At 44.4% G+C, this 21162-nt stretch overlaps 1 protein-coding gene across 9 annotated transcripts in view; it reads left to right on the top strand.

Annotated features, from left to right (window-relative positions):
- The window catches only part of MAP7D3 (MAP7 domain containing 3), a 56725-nt gene that overhangs the window by 13575 nt on the left and 21988 nt on the right, over window positions 1-21162 (top strand). For 4 of the 9 annotated variants that reach the window (XM_070258243.1, XM_023634315.2, XM_070258242.1 and 1 more), the window contains exons 1-4: window positions 11256-11627; window positions 18071-18169; window positions 18264-18344; window positions 19465-19628. In XM_070258243.1, coding sequence (XP_070114344.1) covers window positions 11561-11627; window positions 18071-18169; window positions 18264-18344; window positions 19465-19628 — 411 coding nt within the window. In that variant the 5' untranslated portion in view covers window positions 11256-11560. Of the gene's footprint in view, window positions 1-11214; window positions 11628-18070; window positions 18170-18263; window positions 18345-19464; window positions 19629-21162 lie in introns of those variants that run through there. The other 5 variants (XM_070258240.1, XM_023634313.2, XM_070258241.1 and 2 more) reach the window with 2 other exon arrangements.

Genomic DNA, 21162 nt, shown 5'->3' with positions numbered 1-21162 from the left:
GGAGGACGGGGGTGGGAGGGCGGCGAGCTCTGTAAGATTGTTCCAAGCCCCACTATTTATAAGGGTGAAAAACTGGAAACGACCCAAATGTTCAATAATCGTAGAGTGTCTAAAAAAAGTAGAATCTACAAACCAGATGGAATGTTCTTTGGGCATTAAAATGGCAAGCATGCAGGCTGTGTTAAGTGAAAAAAGAAGATCACAGTGTGGTATAGACACAAACATTACAACTATGTAAGCCTAAAATATAATATGGACATGAATATAAAGGAAAGAAAATGTGTAGTGGATAGAATATTTTAATTGAGTGTTGTTTAGCTGCTGTGCGTGCCACTTTACAGACGTTACTTCATTTACTCCTCATGACAACTAATCATCTTGTCCATTTCTACACACACAAAAATCCCCCTGCTGGGACCATAATGTGGGTCATGTATAGCAGCATTTTGAAAATGAGACTTCAAAACACATGGCTCTGCCATTTACTAGCTGTGTGACCTTGGACAAGTCACCCCCTCCAAGTTGCCTCCTTTGTAAAATGAAGAGAAAGCTGATGAAATTTTAAATCTCTAGCTCCCCAAATCGAGTGTCTCTGAGCTATCCAATAAGTCATCATCTCAATGTTTCTGTTTCTGGTGCTTCTGAGAATCCTCGCTCAGAATGCCCACCACAAAGTGTCCCTGAACAACATGCTGTTTTGAAAAGTATGGTGCAAAATGCCGCTGGAGAAAAGAGTAACTGATTTTCCTGTTTTAAAACAACACACAACTCAAAATATTATATTACTACCATCCGTATTTCCATGAATTTGGGGGAGCAGACTGAAAGTGCTCCCTTTCTACCACACCCAGACAATTGGCAGAGGGAGAAGCGAACTCAGAGAGAATTTGGAACCGTGCACAGATCGTGTAAGTGAAAAATGTTGGAAATTCTGCGCTGTGGCATCCCCGAGGTCAAAGGGAAACTTGAATCTGCTTTGTTTTCAGTTACATTAAGAAAACCTTGCCACGGAGGAAGCAATCTTTCCCCCAAGTGCAAGCTGTCCTGCTGAGGTGGGTGGAGCAGTGTGTTTAGCCACGTGAACTGGGTTAACCCCTCCTAGCCCTGGGGCCACGTTCTCCCCTCTTTGCCTGAAACCGCTGAGGCGGACTGTGGTCGTCTGATTCACATTCTCATTTGATGGCGCTTCAGCTTCTGCCTTACTCTTAAGAGAGATGGTCTCTTCATGCAAGATCTAACTTCCCATAAGCCATTCCCATTTGTGGGACGTGAGGAGAGCGCGAGCATCCTCATGGCTGCAATCTATAGGTTAGGACTGTATCTGCTGCCTTGTGTGCCTGGGGGTGGGCGCGGGTGGGTCTGTGACCACACTATGTGCTTTGCTGCCACCTCAAAGGAATAGGCCCTACCTTGTCCCCCTCTGAAACAGGCCTTCTCCCCAACAGCCGAGGGAAGCGGAGAAGGAAGTGGGGCGCAGGAACACAAAGGGTACTGACACTCTGGGAAGCGCCAGGATTCTGGTTTAAAACGATTTCAAGTACATGAATGACTCCTCTGTTTGTTTCCCCCCAAACAAGCCTCTTTGTTAGCTAGTTACACACAATTACTATTCTTTGCATGGAAACTTGATCTCTTGTCTCTGACAGCAAACTCCTCCTCCAGCATTTGGGTTGCAAAGTGCTTGTTCTCTTGACCTCCTGTCTTTATTCTCTATCACTTGGTGAAAACTCTGTAGCCCTCTGGCCGCAGGTGAAAACAGTGGGGGAAGGTGTGGGAGTGAGGCAAGGGAGAAAAAGCAAGATTAGAAAGAATAGAATTAGCTATTTCAAGCCAAGCTGTGTGGTATGTTATCATTATTAATAGTATTAGACATTTTAGAGGATAATTCTACTGACCTCATAGCATCATTGTCAAGAGCAAGTGAGACAATATGAAAAAAATGCCTACTGCAGTGCCTGGCGTGTAGTTCGTGCCTCCAGAATATTAGCTGCTGTTATTACTCCTAATTATTTTATATTGAGCTCCTACTGTATATTGAGCATGTTCCTGATCCTTTATGTCAACTCATTTGAAGATCAATAAAACAGTTTTAAGCAACTATTATCATCCTCATTTTACAGATGAGGAAACTGAGGCTCAGGGTCAAATAGTCTTTTTTTTTTTTTAAAGATTTTACTTTTTCCTTTTTCTCCCCAAAGCCCCCGGTACGTAGTTGTATATTCTTCGTTGTGTGTCCATCTAGTTGTGGCATGTTGGACGCTGCCTCAGCGTGGTTTGATGAGCAGTGTCATGTCCGTGCCCAGGATTCGAACCAACGAAACACTGGGCCGCCTGCAGCGGAGCACGCGAACTTCACCACTCGGCCACGGGGCCAGCCCCAGGGTCAAATAGTCTTTTGAGTGGCAGGCCTAGGACCCAAACCCAGATGTCTTGAGCCCCAAAGCCCGTGCCTTTTTCATCACACTGCAACAGGTCAAGGGCGTGTTTGGGAGCTTTACCAGTTAGCCAGTCTGTTACTCAATTTCGAATGCTTATATAATGACAGCATTTCTCCCTGAACCAATTTGCTTCAAATGCCATTTCCTCCTTCTATAAACCGAACACATCCCTGACTCACATTTGAACAAAGTCATTTCACATTTCGAATTTTCTTTCCCTTTCAGGCAGCCCTATGGCAATTCCACAGGCCCAGGGCCAAATTCCAGCTCATAGCGGAGGATGTGTGAATACCATAGGCTAAGAAAATAGCATGAGACGAACTGACAGCAGTCCCCACAGTGCTATCTCACCCAGCAATTTCCCAGCAGGCTGTGGATTAAGATATAAATGAAACATATGGAGATGGGAAAAAGCGTATGTCAGGCCTGCTGTGGCCCACGTTCCTGTCAAGCACACGCACCGGGTCATTTTCAACCATGAAAACACCACCAAGCAGACTTCCCAAATATTTCTACAGAACTAAAATGGAAATCAGTGCTTTATTTCTCACACCTTCCTTCTGAAGTCAGCCCCATCTGCAGTATCCCAGGGTACACACATCCAGAAGGAACGCGAATTTGGCACCCACACTCGTCCTCTTAGAAAGAAAAAAGAATTGGTTAGTTCCAGAAGACTGAACGGTTCCTCCTGGGTATGTTTCAGTTGAATTAATTATTTCCCAAGCATAATAATAAATGTCATCAACAACAACAAAAACACATTGAACACAAACCCTCTAGAGAGCCCTGAGGATAAGACATCTAAGAATTTACCATCCAATAAATAGCGACCATTTATAAAGCCTGGTTTTAGGAGCCATTTCTTCCAGGAAGCCTCTAGGGCTACGCTAGCGTTTGGCCATCTCACTCATTCCCACCCCCACCCCCAGATTCAATTAGCATTTCGATTTTGCCATTCTCTTAGCCCTTGGTGTGGGCTGCCAGGCACTGCTTCTAGTGGCCCTCTCTTGCTCTGGCTCCTCGTACCTCTGGAAAGCTTGAGAACTCTGGAGTCAGGTTATCCTGAATCTGAGTCAAGCCTCTGTGAGGCGGGGGAAGAGTAAAGACCTAGAGGCATGCATGAGCCAAGGTGATCGCCTAGTTTCACTGCTGCAGAAATGGGTTCCTGGGAGGAAGTAGGGAAAATTGAGGCCGGAGCAGCAGGTAAGGGCCAACTCGTATTGGACCCTTCCCAAAAACAACAGTTGCGAAGCATCCTTTAAGTGTGCCTTTCACATTTAGCGCTATGTCCGTCTATTTCCCTCCCATCTCCGTTTCAATTTCATTGGGAGGATATAGGTCAAATTCCAGCTGGATTACATAATGGTTCCCAGCCCTGGATCAGCAATTCTCACTTTTTTTTTTTCTTTCTAAAGATTGTTTGGACAGCATTTCACATGTATGTAGAGGAAAGAGCATTAGATAGGGTATCAGGAGACCTGGGTTCCAGCTGTGGGAACTTGAGTCAACACGCTTCTCTGAGCTTCAGGGGAAAATGACAGGACTAAACTAAGTGGCCCTGACAATCCTTCCTAGCTTTCACATTCCCTGATCTGTCCTTGACAGTAGTATCTGGAAACTAAAGAAAAGCAAAGTCAGGGGTATGTGTCTTTCAGGAGAGCAGAGCAATATGGTCTATTCCCCATTGGCCTCAGAGATACCCTGTGGTTTTTCTCTTCTCCTTGGGGGCCTGGAGGAGCTGGCTGTTAGGCTAACCTGACCCTTAGAAGTTTTGTTCTATGTTGCTGAGTACTTCACCCCAGCTGCAGGCAGAGGTGATGAGAACCCATTGGTGAAGCCTACTTGGGCTCTCGGCTGCCCATGTGTGCATTCCGATAGACCCGCGTGCCCTGGAGAGTGTGCACACAGGTCCCTTTGTACTCTCGGGCCCTTTTTTCTCTCAAAGTACACATTCTCTAAATAGATCTGTGAGCTGGCCATGAAGAAACAATGAGGTTTATTTACAGTGCAGGCTTTTGACTACACAACTGCATCAGCCCATTAACAAACAATTGAGTTTTGCAAAGGGAAATTCTCAAGAAGAGCCAGAGTTAAGGACAGATTTTGTTTTTAACCATTAAAAATGGTTTCATCCTGAGTCTCAAAATCTTAAAGACCTAAGACGTCTTAGAATGCCATGTGGTCCCAGATAGAACTTGATGATTAATGAAGTGCCATGTATAACTAGGAATGAGATTCCTTGCAACCGCACAACCTTCTAATGTCTAGGTTAATACCCGAAGCAACAAAGCCCTCTCTCTGCCACAGAGGCGTCTGAGTTTGCAACACGCCAAACTAGGGGGTGAGTGTAGTGGGTGAAGGGACACGATCTACCCTAAATCTGACCAGAGTTCCCTGGAAAATGTCTCTCTCGGGTCGTCAGGAGAGCAGTTTCTTCTGCATTTCACTTCCTGTGTGTGATCTGGATGTCTTTATTTTCCCCTCATTCACCTAACTAGCTCCTTTCAAAATGTAGGCGCGTATGTGTATACTGGGAAAAGAGAAGGAAAACCGTGTGTGTATCAGACTCTGTCACAGGAAATTGTGGTATAAGATGCCCTTAGGCTTTCCTGCCATGCCTCTCTTAGGTGATGCTCCTCCCTCCATTGTGATGCCCCTCGTTGCGTGGGATGCTCACCGGCAAAGCCTTGGTGATAGCTTGGCTTTCAATACACCCTAGGGCAAAGCATCTGCCTGCCCGTAGTAAAAAAAATGTTAAGTATCAGGATGTACATGACACTAGATCTGTACTAGAATTTTTAATATTTATCATCATCGAATTGTAGTGGTATTACGTACTCAGCTGTAGTTGACATCGCCCGAGACATTATTCAGTACATTTCCTTGGAGGTGTGTGTTATACAACTAATAACACTTATAAAATCAGAAACTCTGGGAATGGGGCCCAGCAATCTGTGTTTTAGCAAACCATCTCGACCCCTCTTTTCTTCTCATTTTCTCCCATCTGAATTTTACCAATTAGCTCTATTCGAAATTCTAAAGTGTCTTTAAAGGGCATTCCTTGCTATTTGATACTTTTTTGGCATCCTCTAAAGCTTCCTTTATATTACAGACCTGTATTTAGAACGAGAAGGCACAGACCATGTTTGGTCTACTTTATTTGAAGTCAAGAAAAAAAAAATGAGGACATTTTCTTGCCCTTTAATAATTTTAACTCTAGACCTTTTCAACACCCCAGTGGCCATCCAAAATATTTTCATTTCTTCCTCCTTCAGTACTGTGGGGCTTTTAGTACTCTCTTTCATTCATTCAACAAATACTCGATGCAAGATAAACAGTGCTATAGATGTAGCACGTTTTCCTTTACACATTCATTTCAAAGTCAGTCTGGAGTACTCAGTGTTTATTGACTCTGCTGAGTCTTTCTAGAAGGAAGGTTGCTTAAGAGGAGTCATATTTATCTCCTTTGCAAGACATATATTAAACATCCATTTTCTTTTTTTCTTTTTAGATTTTTTTTCCTTTTTCTCCCTAAAGCCCCCCCCCCCAAGTACATAGTTGTGTATTTTTAGCTGCGGGTCCTTCTAGTTGTGGCACGCGGGATGCAGCCTCAGCGTGGTTTGATGAGTGGTGCCATGCCTGCGCCCAGGATTCGAACTGGCGAAACCCTGGGCCGCTGAAGCAGAGCACGCGAACTTAACCACTCGGCCACGGAGCCGGCCCCATAAACACCCATTTTCAATGGTTTCTTATTGAATACTTTGAGTCAACTGTATTAAAGGCTCAAGAGACAGCCATCCGGATACTTGTGCTGGGAGATGTAATTGTAGGAAGACCCTGCCTATTATAGAAAGTGCAACTTTGAAAAGGTTCGCTGTATCAGCCTGAGTGTAGGGACTGGATCAGTGAAGAAGTGGATCAGTGAAGAAGTGGAAGAAGTGGGTTAGGAATGAAGAGTGGATTAGGGCTCACCACCTGGTAAACTGAGAGTCACAGTGGAAGGAGTACTGGATCTATGTGGGCGTGAATCCTGGCTTTGCCACTTCCTGGCTGTGCTAACCTGGGGCAAGTTAGTTAACCTCTCTGTGCCTGTTTCCCCATCTGTAAAATGAAGATGATAATAGAAGCTATCTCATAAGGTCATGGTGAGGATTATATAAAATAATCCATGTAAAACCTTTAGCACTGTGCCTGCCATGGAGTGGGGCACTGGATGAATGACAGCTCTTATATACCCATAAGTATCCAAGACCCACCTACTGCTCCAAGCAGATTGCCACCATGCCCACCACACCCTTCCCCTCTGAGGTTTCTCAGGGTTTGGAAATACCCTCCAGACTGGCTGTGGTGGCCTCTTCTTCCTCTCCTCAGCTCACTGCCCCCAGCCTGGTGCGTTCAGGTCATGAGAATCAGCACCCCACCCCACCGCAGGAAAGACCAGGGCCTCCCTAAAAGGAAAGGGTACAGACAGCAAGGTCACCCTGGTCCTTCATGCAAAGGGGAGGGGGTTTGGGAGGAGGGGTACAGAAGGGTCACTTAGGGGAGGCATGGGGTGCGGTGCTGCAGTGGGAATCCAGAGCTGGGAAGGCTGCCAGCAACCAAGCGAGAAATGACCAGAGCCTGAGGTAAGTCTGTAACTTAGGAGAGAATAAAAGCGCAGATTTGGGAAAAGAAAGGAAAATGTGAGTAGATTTGGCAAGAGATGAGTCCAGAGTGAAACATCACTCTCCTCCGTCATCACAGCCAAGCTGCAGCAGATGCTAGGCAAGAGGCAGAAATGAGAGGAGAGAACACAAACCCAGAGCCGGCTCGGCTGTGTGCATGACGGATGAATCTGACAGGTAGTGCAGGAACGAGACGAAGAGCCATCTCATGGCTGTGGAGCTTCAAACTCCTAGTACGGTGCTGTCGTGCTGGCAGTTGAAATGCACATTTGTTAGACTTGGTAAGTCCACCAAGTGTTTATTACATGCGAATTCAACTCTTTAAGACTTCATCGTTTAATAGAAAAAAAATGTGACAATTCCTAGACCTATTACGACTGTGGTTTCTGAGTCTTTTTCCTGCGGGTGTCAGGTTTAAGGGAAAAAAATAGCCAAGTAGGAAAAAAAGTGAGCAGGATTCCAGTTCTCTTTTGCTCACTGAGAACATCCGCTTTCCAATACGGGAGGAGCGAGGAGGTGCCTCCTGGGTTCTTTCCCAGCTCTGAGTCTGGGTTTTCTTCAGAGTAGACTCACTCTCCCCAAGCTGGCAGCCTTCAGTTCCAACATTTTTCTGAGAAATGTACAGACAGTCTTGTGGGGGCTCCTTAGGGAGCTCTCCTAGCCCCAAGGAAACATGTAAGGGGGTGCTGGCGTCTAATCCTTAGCTTAGAATCAGTGGAGGGCAGGGTTACTTCCCTGTCTCTCTCCCCAACCTGCCAGGCACAGAGTAGGTGGTCAGTAAAAGTTCCACTGAATGACTTACCTGCTGAATGAATGAATGAGTCCTAAACTTCACAGGATCTGTCAAAGATGTTAGCGAGAACTAAGGGTGATTGATAGAGTAAAAGAGACTTAAAAGGCATATCAATTAAGGCCATGTGTAGACCTTGTTAGGATTTTTATTCAAACATAAAAAAGGAGACAATTTAGAAACTTGAACACTGATTAGATATTTGATCATTTGATTTACCCTGCACCATGTTTTTCAAAACTTTCTCTTTTTTTGATGAGGAAGATTAGCCCTGAGCTAACACCTATTGCCAATCTTCCTCTTTTTGCTTGAGGAAGATTTTCACTGAGCTTACATCTGTGCCCATCTTCCTGTATTTTGTTTGTGGGATGCTGCCACAGCATGGCTTCATGAGTGTGTAGGTCTATGCCTGGGATCCGAACCCGAGAACCCCTGGCTGCTGAAGCAGAGCACGTGCACTTAATGAGTACCACTGGGCCAGCCCCTCAAAACTTTTAATGTTGTCAACATTTTTAAAATAAGAGATTTTACATTAGGGGCCGACCCAGTGGTGCAGTGGTTAAGTGCACACGTTCCACTTTGGCAGCCTGGGTTTCACCAGTTTGGATCCCGGGTGCGTACATGGCACCGCTTGACAAGCCATGCTGTGGTGGGTGTCCCACAGATAAAGTAGAGGAAGATGGGCATGGATGTTAGCTCAGGGCCAGTCTTCCTCAGCAAAAAGAGGAGGATTGGCAGATGTTAACTCAGGGCTAATCTTCCTCCAAAAAAAAAAAAAAGAGATTTTACATTAAAATCCAGATTTCCAGCTTATTTTGAAAAACAGGAAGATCTGGCCACAGAAGGTCCATCTCCTCACTCAGCTACCTTGGGCTGGAATGAGGAGTGATTGCCCTCTTTCGGTCCTCAGGGCCAGAAGAAGTGCCAGTTCTTTCACAAAGGCTTCTCTGATCACCCCAACCAGGAGTGACTTCTCATCCCTCTGGGCTCATGGAATACATTTTAATTACTCCCCCAGCTCCCAGCGTATGCTGCCTGTGTTGAGTTTTCCTAGACCTCTTACGGCCCCTCGTCCCCACACACCTGGGCCGGATTCAGGCCTTTAAGAGACTAAATGTTGAAGAGATTCTGGAGGATGCCTCCCCATATGTAATTCCAAGTCAAATTTGATCTTTCAAATTAGTGGTGCCGACAAGTAGGCTGAAGGCAAACTTTCTAGGTTAAAAAAAAAAATTCTCCAACTTCTTATTTTGAAAAACTTCAAACTCACAGAAGAGATGAAAGAATAGTAAAATGAACATCTATGTAACCATCTAGAATCACCAGTTTGTAACTTTTTGTGATATTTGCAGTTTTTTCCTCTGAACTACTTGAGAGTAAGTTTCAGACATTATGATGCTTTACCCCTAAATTCTTCAACATTTCCTTCTTTAAAAAAAGGGCGTTTTCCTGCATGCCCACAATAACATTCTCACACTCAAGAACTTTGACCTTGCTACAAACAATATTATTTAACATACAGTTCATATTCAAATTTTCCCAATTGTCCCAATAAGGAATGCCCTTTAAAGCTATTTTTTTAAAGCTACTTTTTAAATTCAGATTCTAATCAAGGATCATGCGTGGCTTGATTTCTTTAGCCTCCTCTGATCTGGAACACCTGCGTGTGTTTGTTTTTAATCATTCCTGACATTACGTTTTGCAGCATCCTGGCCAGTGGTCTCTGTACATACACAGGAGCAGGGCTAGAATGGCTATAATGGGCACTTTAATGCCACTTTCTTCCCCACTAGTATTAATCTACAATCTCACCAACACTTATTTTCTTCTCTTTAATTGTTGCTAAATCTGTAGGCGTAACATGATATCTTGTGGTTTTCATTTGTATTCTCATGACTGCTAAAGAATTTGAGCACCTTTTCTTATGTATATTGACCACTTGTGTTTTCTTTCCTGTGAAAAGCCTGCTTATGACTTTTGCTCACTTTTTTTTCCGTTCTTCCCAAAGCCCCCCAGTACATAGTTGTATATTCTGGTTGCGAGTGCCTCTGGTTGTGCTATATGGGACACCGCCTCAGCATGGCCTGATGAGCGGTGCTAGGTCCCAGCCCGGGATCCGAACCAGCGAAAGCCTGGGCCACTGAAGCTGCTGAAGCCCAGCGCGTGAACTTAACCACTCGGTCACGGGGCAGGCCCCTTTTGTTCACTTTTGGAGGTTGTCCTTTTTTTCTCTTTTTTTGCTTGAGGAAGATTGTCACTGGGCTAACATCTGTGCCAGTGTTCCTCTATTTTATATGTGGGACACCAGCACAGCATAGCTTGACGAGTGGTGTGTAGGTCCACCCCGTGATCCGAACCAGCAGACCCCAGGCCACAGAAGTGGAGCTCAGGAACTTAACCACTATGCCACCCGAGCGCCCCTGGAGGTTGTCCTTTTCTTATGTATTTTTAGATCTTTATGCATTCTGGATACTAATTTATCAATTATGTATATATCTCAACTCTCGGGAAACAGTATCACATAAGGCTAAGCACATAGACACAGTGGTTAGATGTTTGGGGTTCAAATCCCAGTTCTGTTACTTACTAACCATGTGACTCTGGATAAATTATTTAACCTCTCTCTGCTTTAGTTTCCTCATCCATAAAATAAGGGTGTTAGTGGTACCTACCTCATAGGTAGTAGGGGGATAAAATGAGTTAATATATAATGCAGTTAGAACAGCGCCTGGCAATAGTAAGAGTCAGTGTTTGCTGTTATTTAGCTTCTTCCGTTTTACAGCTCCCATGTAATATTCAGACACAGGGGCTCCTCAAAGTGCTCGTCCCACAAGGAGTCTCCCCACCATGGCTACGGCCCCATCCAGAAACTGCACGCCGCACTAAGGACGGGCTGACTCCGCTCCGAAAAGGCAAGCACTCCTGAAGGGATGTCCCCCATCAAAGGCGCCTCAGGCCAGTTACGTTTTTCCTTGTGAATGGGGAAAACATTCTGCAACCTCGAAGGGCCCCTCCAAAATCTGGGGAGATTAATGCCAGGAAATCCTCTCCTTCACTTTACAGACCCACAAACACCCTAAAAACAACTCGCAACACTTTGAGACCTAAGTGTCATGATTTATTCTGCAACAATTTCAGAAAGACTCTACTCATGATCGGGCCCCTAGCACCTTCCAGAAACCTCTCTCTCTCCGGACCTCTCCCCGGGCCTCTTCCCCCAAGTTGGGCCTTTCTTTCTGTAGTGTTTCAAAGACTAGCAAATTCATGATACAAGTGCACCCAGGAGGCACTCAGTAAATGCTAAGTGAGTGAATGAATCAATAGAGGAACGAACGTTGCTGGTTCCCAGGGAGAAGCGAGGTCAGAGAAAAAGGAACGCTGGATGCGCAAGCCGGGTGATGATTGGCTGGCCCCTGGGATGGGGGGGAGGCCTGGAACGTAGGAGAGAGTTGCTTTAGACAAGGTGGTCGCGGTCCCGCCCGTTTCGACGTGGTGCGTGGAGAGCGACGCTGCCGACTTTGAGGGTCCAAGGAGGGTGGGGCGGCCCCCTGGGCCCCGCCCCGCCCCGCCCCCGGGCGCCGCGGCCACGATCGCAGCGGCGGCCTCGCCGGAGCCTGCGCACTGGGCCCCCAGCGCTGCCAGCGGCTCTGGGCTCGGCTGTTCGGAAGATGGCGGACCGCGCCGGCGCCGGCGCCGGCGGCAGCACATCCTTGAAGGGGCTGCGGAAACGGATGGGTGAGCGGGCCGGCAGCTCCCGGGGGGCTCAGGGTCGCGCTGGGGGGCGGGCTTCCCGGGGCCCTGGGGACCGTTGGAGCAGCGCGGCGGGCGCCAGGAAACTTTGCTCCGGAGTCGCCCCGCGCCGTCCGGTCCTCCCCTCACCCCCTGGGACGGGATGGGTAGCCGTTTGGGGATTGGGGCGGGAGGGGAAACGGCCGGCCAGCGCCGCCAACGACCCAACTGCCACCAACGGGCGAACCCCGCAGGCGGGGCGCGAGAGAACTAACGGGCGCTGCTGGGGCGGGGGGGGCCTGGAACCCCTGTCCCCGCGGACGCCCCGAGCCCCGCCTGGCGTTGGGGGCGGTGGCCGCCCGCGCAGCCGCCGGAACGGACGCTCCGCTGCCCGGGATGTGCGGGCGCCCGCCGCGAGCCCGCGCGGGGACCGCCCCCGAGGCGGGGCAGCCCTTCCAGGCGCGGAGCGGGGGGGATTCTGCCCGGGGCGCTCGCGCTTTCCTCCACTCCCACGATCGCAACGCTCCTCTTTCCCAAAGGCTTCCCTTCCGCGCCCTCCTGCTCAAGGTCGAGTGAGGAGGGCGCCTTGGGAGTCCGTGGCTTTGAAAGTTGGGGTAAAACTTAGCTCTCTGCGCCTCCTGATTTGCCTGCTGTAGCACATGACTTCGCCAAGATGTCACCTTCCGTGGGACATCTTACAGACCCTAGGCTGAGCTGCACGGGAATCAGCACTTCAGAGTGGTGTCTCCTAAACTGATCCCATCGCCCAAAGCTATTTTCCCCTAAAATTGTTAATTTTGTAAAATTGGGCGGCGCATTGCTTAGCCCAGGAGATTGCCCCACTACCTGAGGGACATAGTATGTATTTCTTGCTTGTGGGAGGTTGCTTTTAGCTTGTTCTCAGGGTAGTTTCCTCCTATATGAGCTTGAATAAAATCATCTTATTGAAATCTTTAGAGATTTTTTCATTTGCAGTTGAAAAATTAGATTGGCTGCAATTGAGAGGCTGTATGTTACTTAAGAATGCTTTGAATCAACTCCCCAAAGAATGTGTCAGAAACCAATACACTTTGATCATTTCATAGGGAGAAAAACTTTTTTTTTCTGTCTCTCTACCTTGTGACGGTTCACCTAGAGACAGAGTCTGCAATTAATGAAGGTCGTTTTATTGCTTATTGACACCTAAGGCTCTCTGATTTTGGTTTATTTCAGTGGTTTAAATTAACCAGCATTCTGGATAACCCCCAAAAGCATTTGTATTTTGAATGTTGACAAGTATCTTAAAATTTTGTATGGGACAGCTGCTGGAATCCACAGTGTTTCAAACCAAAAACTTAAAGCCATGCAAAAAAGGCTTAACCCAGAATGCTTCTTGACGTCCCTGCTGCCCATTTCGTGTTAGGAACTGAAAATGTCACCTGTTAGACTTTCACAGAGCACCAGCTTGACTAGAACTGCCCTCACGGTCTCAACGTTTTCCTGAAGGGGAGAAGGAGTCAATGAAATGTTTTGCCCACTTTGTGGCAGATGAAATGCCACTTTGTGGCAATTGCTTCTTTTTATTCTGCTATCTAGGTAACAGTGAGCAGCACTTAATCTATTAATCTGCTCAGTTTCATCTCCTGGGAGCCTGGCTGCAAGAGTTAAAACACTGTCCTGAATAAGTACCTTCCTTAGGCGCACACTGCAATCTACATATATTTATTATATACCTTCATTGTTATGTTTTCTGTGCATGGCGCTGTGCTAAGATTGTAGTGTACCAAAGAAGTACACTTATTTTAACAAAAGGTGTTTTGTATTTTTATACCGAATTGTTGTAAAATAAAAGTTTATGTGACTATTTCAACCAGAAGAGCATAAGAAATGCCGCTCCTGACTCGTCACCTTTCCCTTGTTTTTCTAAATTCGCAAATCCTTTCTCGGTTTAGAATAAATTATTCAAACAATACGTGCCAGCAAATGCAGATAAAGGTACTAAGATTGACAGCCAGATCATCATAGAATTTTAGAGCTGGAGAAACCTAAAGATTATTCAGTCTAGCATCCAGAGTCCCAGCTGTAAAATCCTGGGCAGCTTCTGCAACTTGAATATGTGCTCTAATGGGGAGCTTAATATTTTTCCAAGTAGCCATTCCATTATAGACAGCTGTAAATGGTGGGAAAGTGTCTCTCATTTTCTTCAAGACACGGTATCTTTGGATTGGGTTTAGGGGTTTTCCAGAACTTTCTCTCAGCCCTTTGACTTTGTTGCTTTTTTAGGCAAAACTCTGTGAATCTGCCTTATTTTTGTGGTTCCCTGATTGCAGATTTCTTTGCTTTCTTCTTTTTTCTTAATGCTTTCTTGCCCTCTCCCTGGCCTAATGACGGGCAAACCGACATAAGGCCATGAAGAGAGATCCTTGGTATGGGTGGAATGGATCTGCCAGGGACCACGCTACCCCCAACTGCTCTCCTTTGAATGAGGGTGGATCCAGGACAGGGCCAGCAGCTGTGGGAAAGGTCAGCTATTGGGCTGCTGGAAGAGGCTGCCAGGCCCCCCAGCGGGCACTTCGCAGCACTACACCCAGCAGCTCAAGACAGGACCTTGTGGCAATTTCCTCTTTCTTCTGTTATCCAAATAACAGTGAGTAACACTAAATCTATAAATCTGCCACAGTTGATTTCATAGTATAATTGTTCTCTGCCACAACCATAGCCCTTTTTCTAATAATAAAACCTTTCAATCATTTTTTGCAATCTACGCCCTTTGCTACTTAATGAAAATAGTAGTTTATGCGATCTAATATTTCTGAGTACAGGAGAAAGGATCTTGGGGAAGAAAGGTCATGGAGAGCTGGGACTACAGATTCAATGTGGAATTCTGAGAGTGATTTCAAGAGCAACAGCCGGGGCAGACAAGATAGAGTTGCTGAAGTATTGGGAAGAGTATTTATCGTGAGATTAGCATTTTGGGGTGATTGTGCTTGGCGCAGCCTTAGGAAGATTATTATTCTTGAACTACTTGTCATGGAGAAGTGTTCTTCAACATTTAGCTTGCCCTAGTGGAGTGGAGCTCTAGTGACACAGATTGGGTGTGTGTGTGTGTTTTGGAGAAGGTGGGGACCGGGAGAGGTAGAAATTTTACACTATGTTGAAGTCAGTAATGAGCTAAAATGCTTTATGTCCCAAAGCAGCCTCAAAATTTCAGTGACTTTTTTTAAAAAAAATCTTCTTTTTTTAAAGATTTTATTTTTCCTTTTTCTCCCCAAAGCCGCCCAATACATACTTGTGTACTTTTAGTTGTGGGTCCTTCTAGTTGGGGCATGTGGGACGCCACCTCAGCAAGGCTTGATGAGCGGTGCCATGTCCGCGCCCAGGATTTGAACTGGTGAAACTCTGGGCCGCTAAAGCAGAGCGAGCAAACTTAACCACTTGGCCACGGGGCTGGCCCCCCAAAAATCTCTTAAATGTAAAGCATTCCTTAACTTTGGCATCGTAGTTGGCCCCTGCTTTTGTTCATTTCATTCTGAGGCTTTTATTGGGCTAGATAACCAGGATGATTGAATTTGTAAGTTTTCCCCTCATAGGAGAAGGCTTTTCTTCTTACAATGTCTTACACATTTTCTCTAAACTTAGGCCTTCCGTAGCCATGGCATAGTAGTGTTTTCTTTAAAAAAATGGTAAATACTTTATTTAAAAATTTTTACGTTGCTGTATTTTCAAAGTATATTTTAAAGCAAAACCCATATATTTCATTTATTTATTGTTGAGTCAACTTTGTGCTTTTAGACCTTGATTCCTTCTTTGTGATATTTTAAACAGAAGTAAATTTAGAAGTAGCTGAGGTGGGAATAATGAATTAAGTCCTATAAGAGTTAAAGTGGGTTTTGTGCAGTCTGGTTCTTGATAATTATGTAATATTTCAAAGTAAAGTTGCTTCTTAATCTACCAGTGAATCAAGTTCTGGCTTCACCGGGTACTACCTGTGTGACCTGGGAAAGCAGTGTTTAGCTTCAGTTTTCTCATCTGTAAAAAAAAAAAGGGGGGGGATAATAATAAATAATATCCACTTTATGGAACTGTTATGAGACCTTAATGAGTTAATACAAATGAAAAGAACTTCGTAAGCGGTGAAGTGATACATGTTATATGTTATGGCAGTTTTCAGGAAAGTACCATAAATATAGATTAAGGTTCATAATTCAGTTTTATTTAGAAACTCTACACATTTTCGTATTTAATCTCCGGGCAAAAGGTAACTTTTAACTTTAATTTGAGATTCAGAATTAGTAAAACAACTACAGAAATACTGTAGTACACTTACTGCAGCTCACTCTTACTTTCAAATGAATGCTCAGTAAATTCCGTCATTCAGTGGAGTTGAAGAAGATGGCCACTTTGTTAGGGTCAGACATAAAAGCTTTCCCCCGTTGCCTGGGCATCTTAAATAATTTTTAGAGCCTGTCCTGTTGGTGAATGTATTTCTTGCCAGTAGGAATTTGGATATAAAGTTCTAAAAATCAGACTTGTTATTATGACCACTTTAACCTTTATATGATTTGGTTCATTATTCCCACTACAGCTACTTATAAGGTTACTTCTGTTTAGTAGAACCTTTAAATCTGGTAAAATTATGCATTTTGAGAGAAATTGTCCTTATGGTCAGCTAACTTGTGCCAAAATAATGGACTTTCCTTAGGACTTCTAAGTAGGAAAACCGAATGTGCAAAAACAACTGTTGTTTTCTTTGTGCTCACATAGAAATGTTGTGAGTGGGAGGGGTGTATGTAGGAGGGTTTAATTAATTTATAGACTATATTTAGGAATTTTTCTTAATACACTAGTACTCAAGTTCAGAGGACAATTGGTGGTCCACAAAATTGCCAGTAGATGAATTATTAAGGAAGCTGAGAAAACTCTAATCTTCAAATTTAGCTAGGTCATGGATTATCTGAGCTGTCAGTTCTCTGCAGTAAAAAAAAGTCCTTTTTTCCTTTTGAAATGGCGAACCTTATGGCAGCAATTGTGATGTCACTGTCAAGGTTACTCTGTAAAATGACTCCTGGCCATCTTTCCTCAGTAACAACTAACGCTCAGAGTCCATTCATTCTATGAGTACAACAGCACCTCTAATCCCTTAATTTTTTTTTTTGAGGAATATTAGCCCTAAGATAACTACTGCCAATCCTCCTCTTTTTGCTGAGGAAGACTGGCCCTGAGCTAACGTCCGTGCCCATCTTCCTCTACTTTTACATGTGGGATGCCTACCACAGCATGGCTTTTGCCAAGCGGTGCCATGTCCTCACCTGGGATCCGAACTGGCGAACCCCAGGCCGCTGAGAAGCGGAACGTGCAAACTTGACCGCTGCACCACCGGGCTGGCCCCAATCCCTTAATTATTTTACTTACCCGTCTTTAACTGATATGTTTTTCTTGAGATATAGAAACCAGAATTGTATGCGGTATCGCAGGGGCGTATTTCCTGTGCTTTTATACAAGGGTAGAAGACAGTTTTCAGTGTTATTCTTCAGATCCTTCCTGAAGATGCCCAGCATTGTGGGGCTTTTTAGATACAGCCATACTTGGAATTAAAGGGTTCAGGGAATCCCCTATAATAACTCATATGTGTATCATCCTGGAATTTTAGTTTTTCTTACTTTCTCTCAACTTGCGTTCCCCTAAACTTATATTTAAATCTTATTGAAGTATATTTACCACTTTTCTGCCTTGTTTACACAAGACGTGTAAATTTATATTGTATAATTTATGCTTGTTTGCTTGACGTTTTTCTCCCCACAATAATCCCCTGTCATTGGAAATGCCTTGAGTGGTTTTCCACCTTCACTGTGCATCCAAATAGAGCTTTTAGCAACTGCAAAAGGCCTGGGCCCCACCCTCGGAGAGTGGGGGCAGGGAGGGGCAGGCATTGCTAATTTTTTTGAAGCGATTTAGGCGCCTCTAGTCTGCATCCGGGATAGAAAGCCCCTGGGCTAGGTAATTTATGAATGTACTCCTTAATATTGGGCCCAAGCTCTGGATGTCAAATTCAGATCCATAACTCCAAATCTTTTCTAAATTCCCAGTTTGTGGCGAAACATTTTTTCCAATTCCTTGCCAGCTCAGTTTTTCTTGTACTTGGTGTAATGTCTTGTCTGAGGCATTTTTGAAGCTATTAATCATTAGCTCCTACTCATCTACAAACTTGTGCTGCTAGTCCCACTAAGGACTCTTAATGTCCACAGATATGCTGGAACATCCACAGTAAACACTTTTCTTTGTCAAATTATTACTGAACATAGTAGATACTCAGTATGTCTTTGTTGACCCAGATTAATCTGTCATGATTTTGCCTTATAGCAGAGATGCTGTCCTTTATCATCAAAGATACATTGTATATTGCCGCCCCCTGTATTAGCTGTTTACATTCTTAATATTGTATACCTTTTCTTTATCTCCCTGTATTTTAGTTGCTGCTGCTCACGCCATTGCTGAAGAAAGACGGAATCAGAGTGGCCTTAGCTCTCTTCCGTCCCAATCCTCAAATATAAGATCAACATTTAAACCAGGTATAACTTCTAGAATGTGTTGATAGATGTCAAAGTGTCATATTATTAAAATTTGATATCCTATTAATATCTAACTCTATTCTCTTTTTTTCAGTAATAGATGGATCTGTGCTTAAAAATGATGTAAAACAAAGGTTAGCGAAAGAACGCAGGGAAGAGAAGAAAAGACAAGATGGTATATTTTAGACTTTTTAAAAAAATCGAATGAATTTTATGTTAAGGTTATATATTTCCCAAGTGGTTTTACTTTTCCTAATCTGTTTATATGATAGATTATACTTTTTATAGTATGTATTATATTGGATTAAATGCGATACTAAATCAGGTAAAGATGGCCTGTGAAAAATATTTGATTAAATTGTTTAAGTTTTGAAGCAGTAGTTTCTGTTAGCTTTAATTTTCTGAAAATTAAGGTATGAAAACTTCTTGAACATTTGTGGAAACGAGCAGAATGGGCTTTCAGTAAAAATGATTCTAAAAATGGCAATGACAGTGCTAATAATCGTAACAGATGCAGTATCTTTCACTGACTGCTGTGTTTCTCTAGGATAACTTTGTATCAATTAGGATCTAAAAGAAGAATCTCTCTACACCTGGAGAGAATGCTTTTACAACCATGCATTGTTCTCCTCTGGGATTCTGAATCCAGTCAGAGAACTGGTGCTGAACCTCATTCAAATGGAAAATCACTGTCTTTGTTTTGGCGAGGAGCTGGTTCTTCCTGTAGCTCTTTAGGAGAGCATTTTACAACTGCATAGATGCTCTCCAGGCTTTAGTGAGGGGCCATCTGAATACAGAAAAACTTCATGCTGTTCCGGTAATGTGGTATGGAACGAAGCTCAGGAATGTAAAACGGGCATGCCTAATAATGGTCTGTATGGATGAGGCCTTTGAAAGAAGGTTCCTAGTAGAAGGGAAAAAAGAAGATAGATTCTGCCCATGTGGTCTTTTAAATTCTTTAATGTACAGCGTGTTAACCTGGTGAGGTTTGACTTCACCTCAGATCGACAGAAACATCACATGAGAGAAAATATTTCTTCTTAATTTGGAATTTTAGTTCAGACAGGATGAGAGACATCTATGCCAATTCAGTTCTCGAGTTAAATGAACACCCAGTGAAAATGATTCTGCGGTGGCCATCTCTTCACTTATATAATAAGTCTTTAGTTATTAGCACAGGTTATATTATTTTTAAGAAAGAGAATGAGCTGTGTCAACTTTTTCCTTCTCTGTGTGTAATGTGGAAAACTTAAATATTTCCTTGGCTCTCACACCTTGTATGTGGAATATTTCAGCTAATAAAGAAATACAACTACTTGAAAAAGAAAGAAAGTCCAAGATCTACTATGAAAAACAGATGGAAGAAAAGCAACGAAAGCTGAGAGAACAAAAAGAAAAGGATGAACAGCGGAGAGTATCTGCAGAAGAAAAAAGAAAACAAAAATTGGAGGAAGAAAGGGTACCTATTTTTCTAGCCTCTTAATCAGATGATACAATACTGCCTGGGTCTAGAATACTTTTTTCTTAGCCCTTGTCTGCCTTTGCTAGTCCAACCTGTGGAAAGGGGACCGAATCCCAATTCTTCCTTTCTTCCCTCCCACATCTGAGGCTCTTGGCCCTGTCCTGATCAGATCCCTGAGTGTAGACTCGGCAGCTGAGGTGAAGAGAAGCCTTGCACATCCAAGAAGAGAGCCCTCTCTACCTTCAGGACTTGGCACACAAGGTGCCTGTGGCCTGGGGTTTCCTCCGAGTGGCTCTCTATCCTACCAAAAAGCCTTAGGTGTTGTCCCATTGCCTGGAATTCTCCCAGCTGCGTCAGGCCCTCTGTGATAGGCTCCCATCTGCCTGGCTTACTTCCCACGACTCCTCTAACTGCTGACTGACTCCCACCCTACCCAATCCGAGCTCTCACTCTCCCTGACCTCATTCCCTGGCTGCTCCTCGTGTGTGCTGGCTCTCTCCTCTCCCTCTTGTTCCTCACCTTCGCTTTCTTTCTCTGTTGTTTTGTGGCCCTGGCGCTCTCTTTTCCTTTCCAGACTCTTTTTTGGTGTCTTTGGCACTCTGTGGTAGGCTCTCTCTTTCCCTTCTGTCCCTCTTCAGTCAGTTTGTCTTTTTTTGTTTATGCTTGGGCATCTGGCTCCCTGTCGCATTCTGTATGATTCTCTCTGGCAGCTCTGTAGGTCATTCCACTGCTTCATCCTCAGTGTCCTTGACTCCTTCTTCTGAAATTGGCATGTTCTCTGTGACACCATTCTCTTTCCCACAGGCATTCTCTCTTTTTCTGTATTTCTGTGACTCTCAAGTGTCCATAAATGTCTTATTCTGTCTTCTGGTTCTTTCTGACTCTGACTTTTTCCTACCTGAGGCACCTCACTGTTCTTTCTGCTTTCTTTGTCTTAGCTTCTCTCTGTTTCCCTCTCCCCATCTTTGGACTTTCTGCCTTTTGTTCTCTCAGTGTGTGTGTTTTAATCTGCCTCTCTTTTTTTCTGTTTCTCTCATTTTTAAATTTCTTTTTCTCTCCTTTTCTCTTTTCTTCCATTTCTCCCCATGAGCCACCTTCTCTGCATCTTTCTCTGTGGTGCTCACTTTTCCTCCTTACTTGTGCACACAGTTGCTCTTGAGCGTGCCCCAGCCCCAGCCCCTGCATCCATCTGAGGCTCTTCCAGTTCTTTCCCGTCCATGGTCCACTACCACTTTCTGTCTTTCTGAGCCTTTTGCTGTGGTTGTTTATGCTCTTTCACATTGAGTATTTGATGGACTCTCATTCAGAATTTCGATCACTCTCTGTCTTCCTCTGTGAAACATTTTCTTAATTTACTTATCTGTGGTAAAGAGAATGAAGACCAGAGAGAGAGAATGCGCTAAGACAGAGAACCAGGGAAAGTAAAATAGAAAACTTATGTGTGCAGAGTGGGGGAGGGTCCCTGGTGGAGAGAGGCAGTTCCAGGGACTGAGGGAAAAAAAGCGCATCTTAGAGAAAGAGGAACCTGAAA

This window comes from Equus caballus, chromosome X, assembly GCF_041296265.1.
Source record: "Equus caballus isolate H_3958 breed thoroughbred chromosome X, TB-T2T, whole genome shotgun sequence".
Lineage (NCBI taxonomy): Eukaryota > Metazoa > Chordata > Mammalia > Perissodactyla > Equidae > Equus > Equus caballus.
The sequence above is the reverse complement of the archived record's forward strand: the minus strand, read 5'-3'. Positions and strand labels throughout refer to the sequence as shown.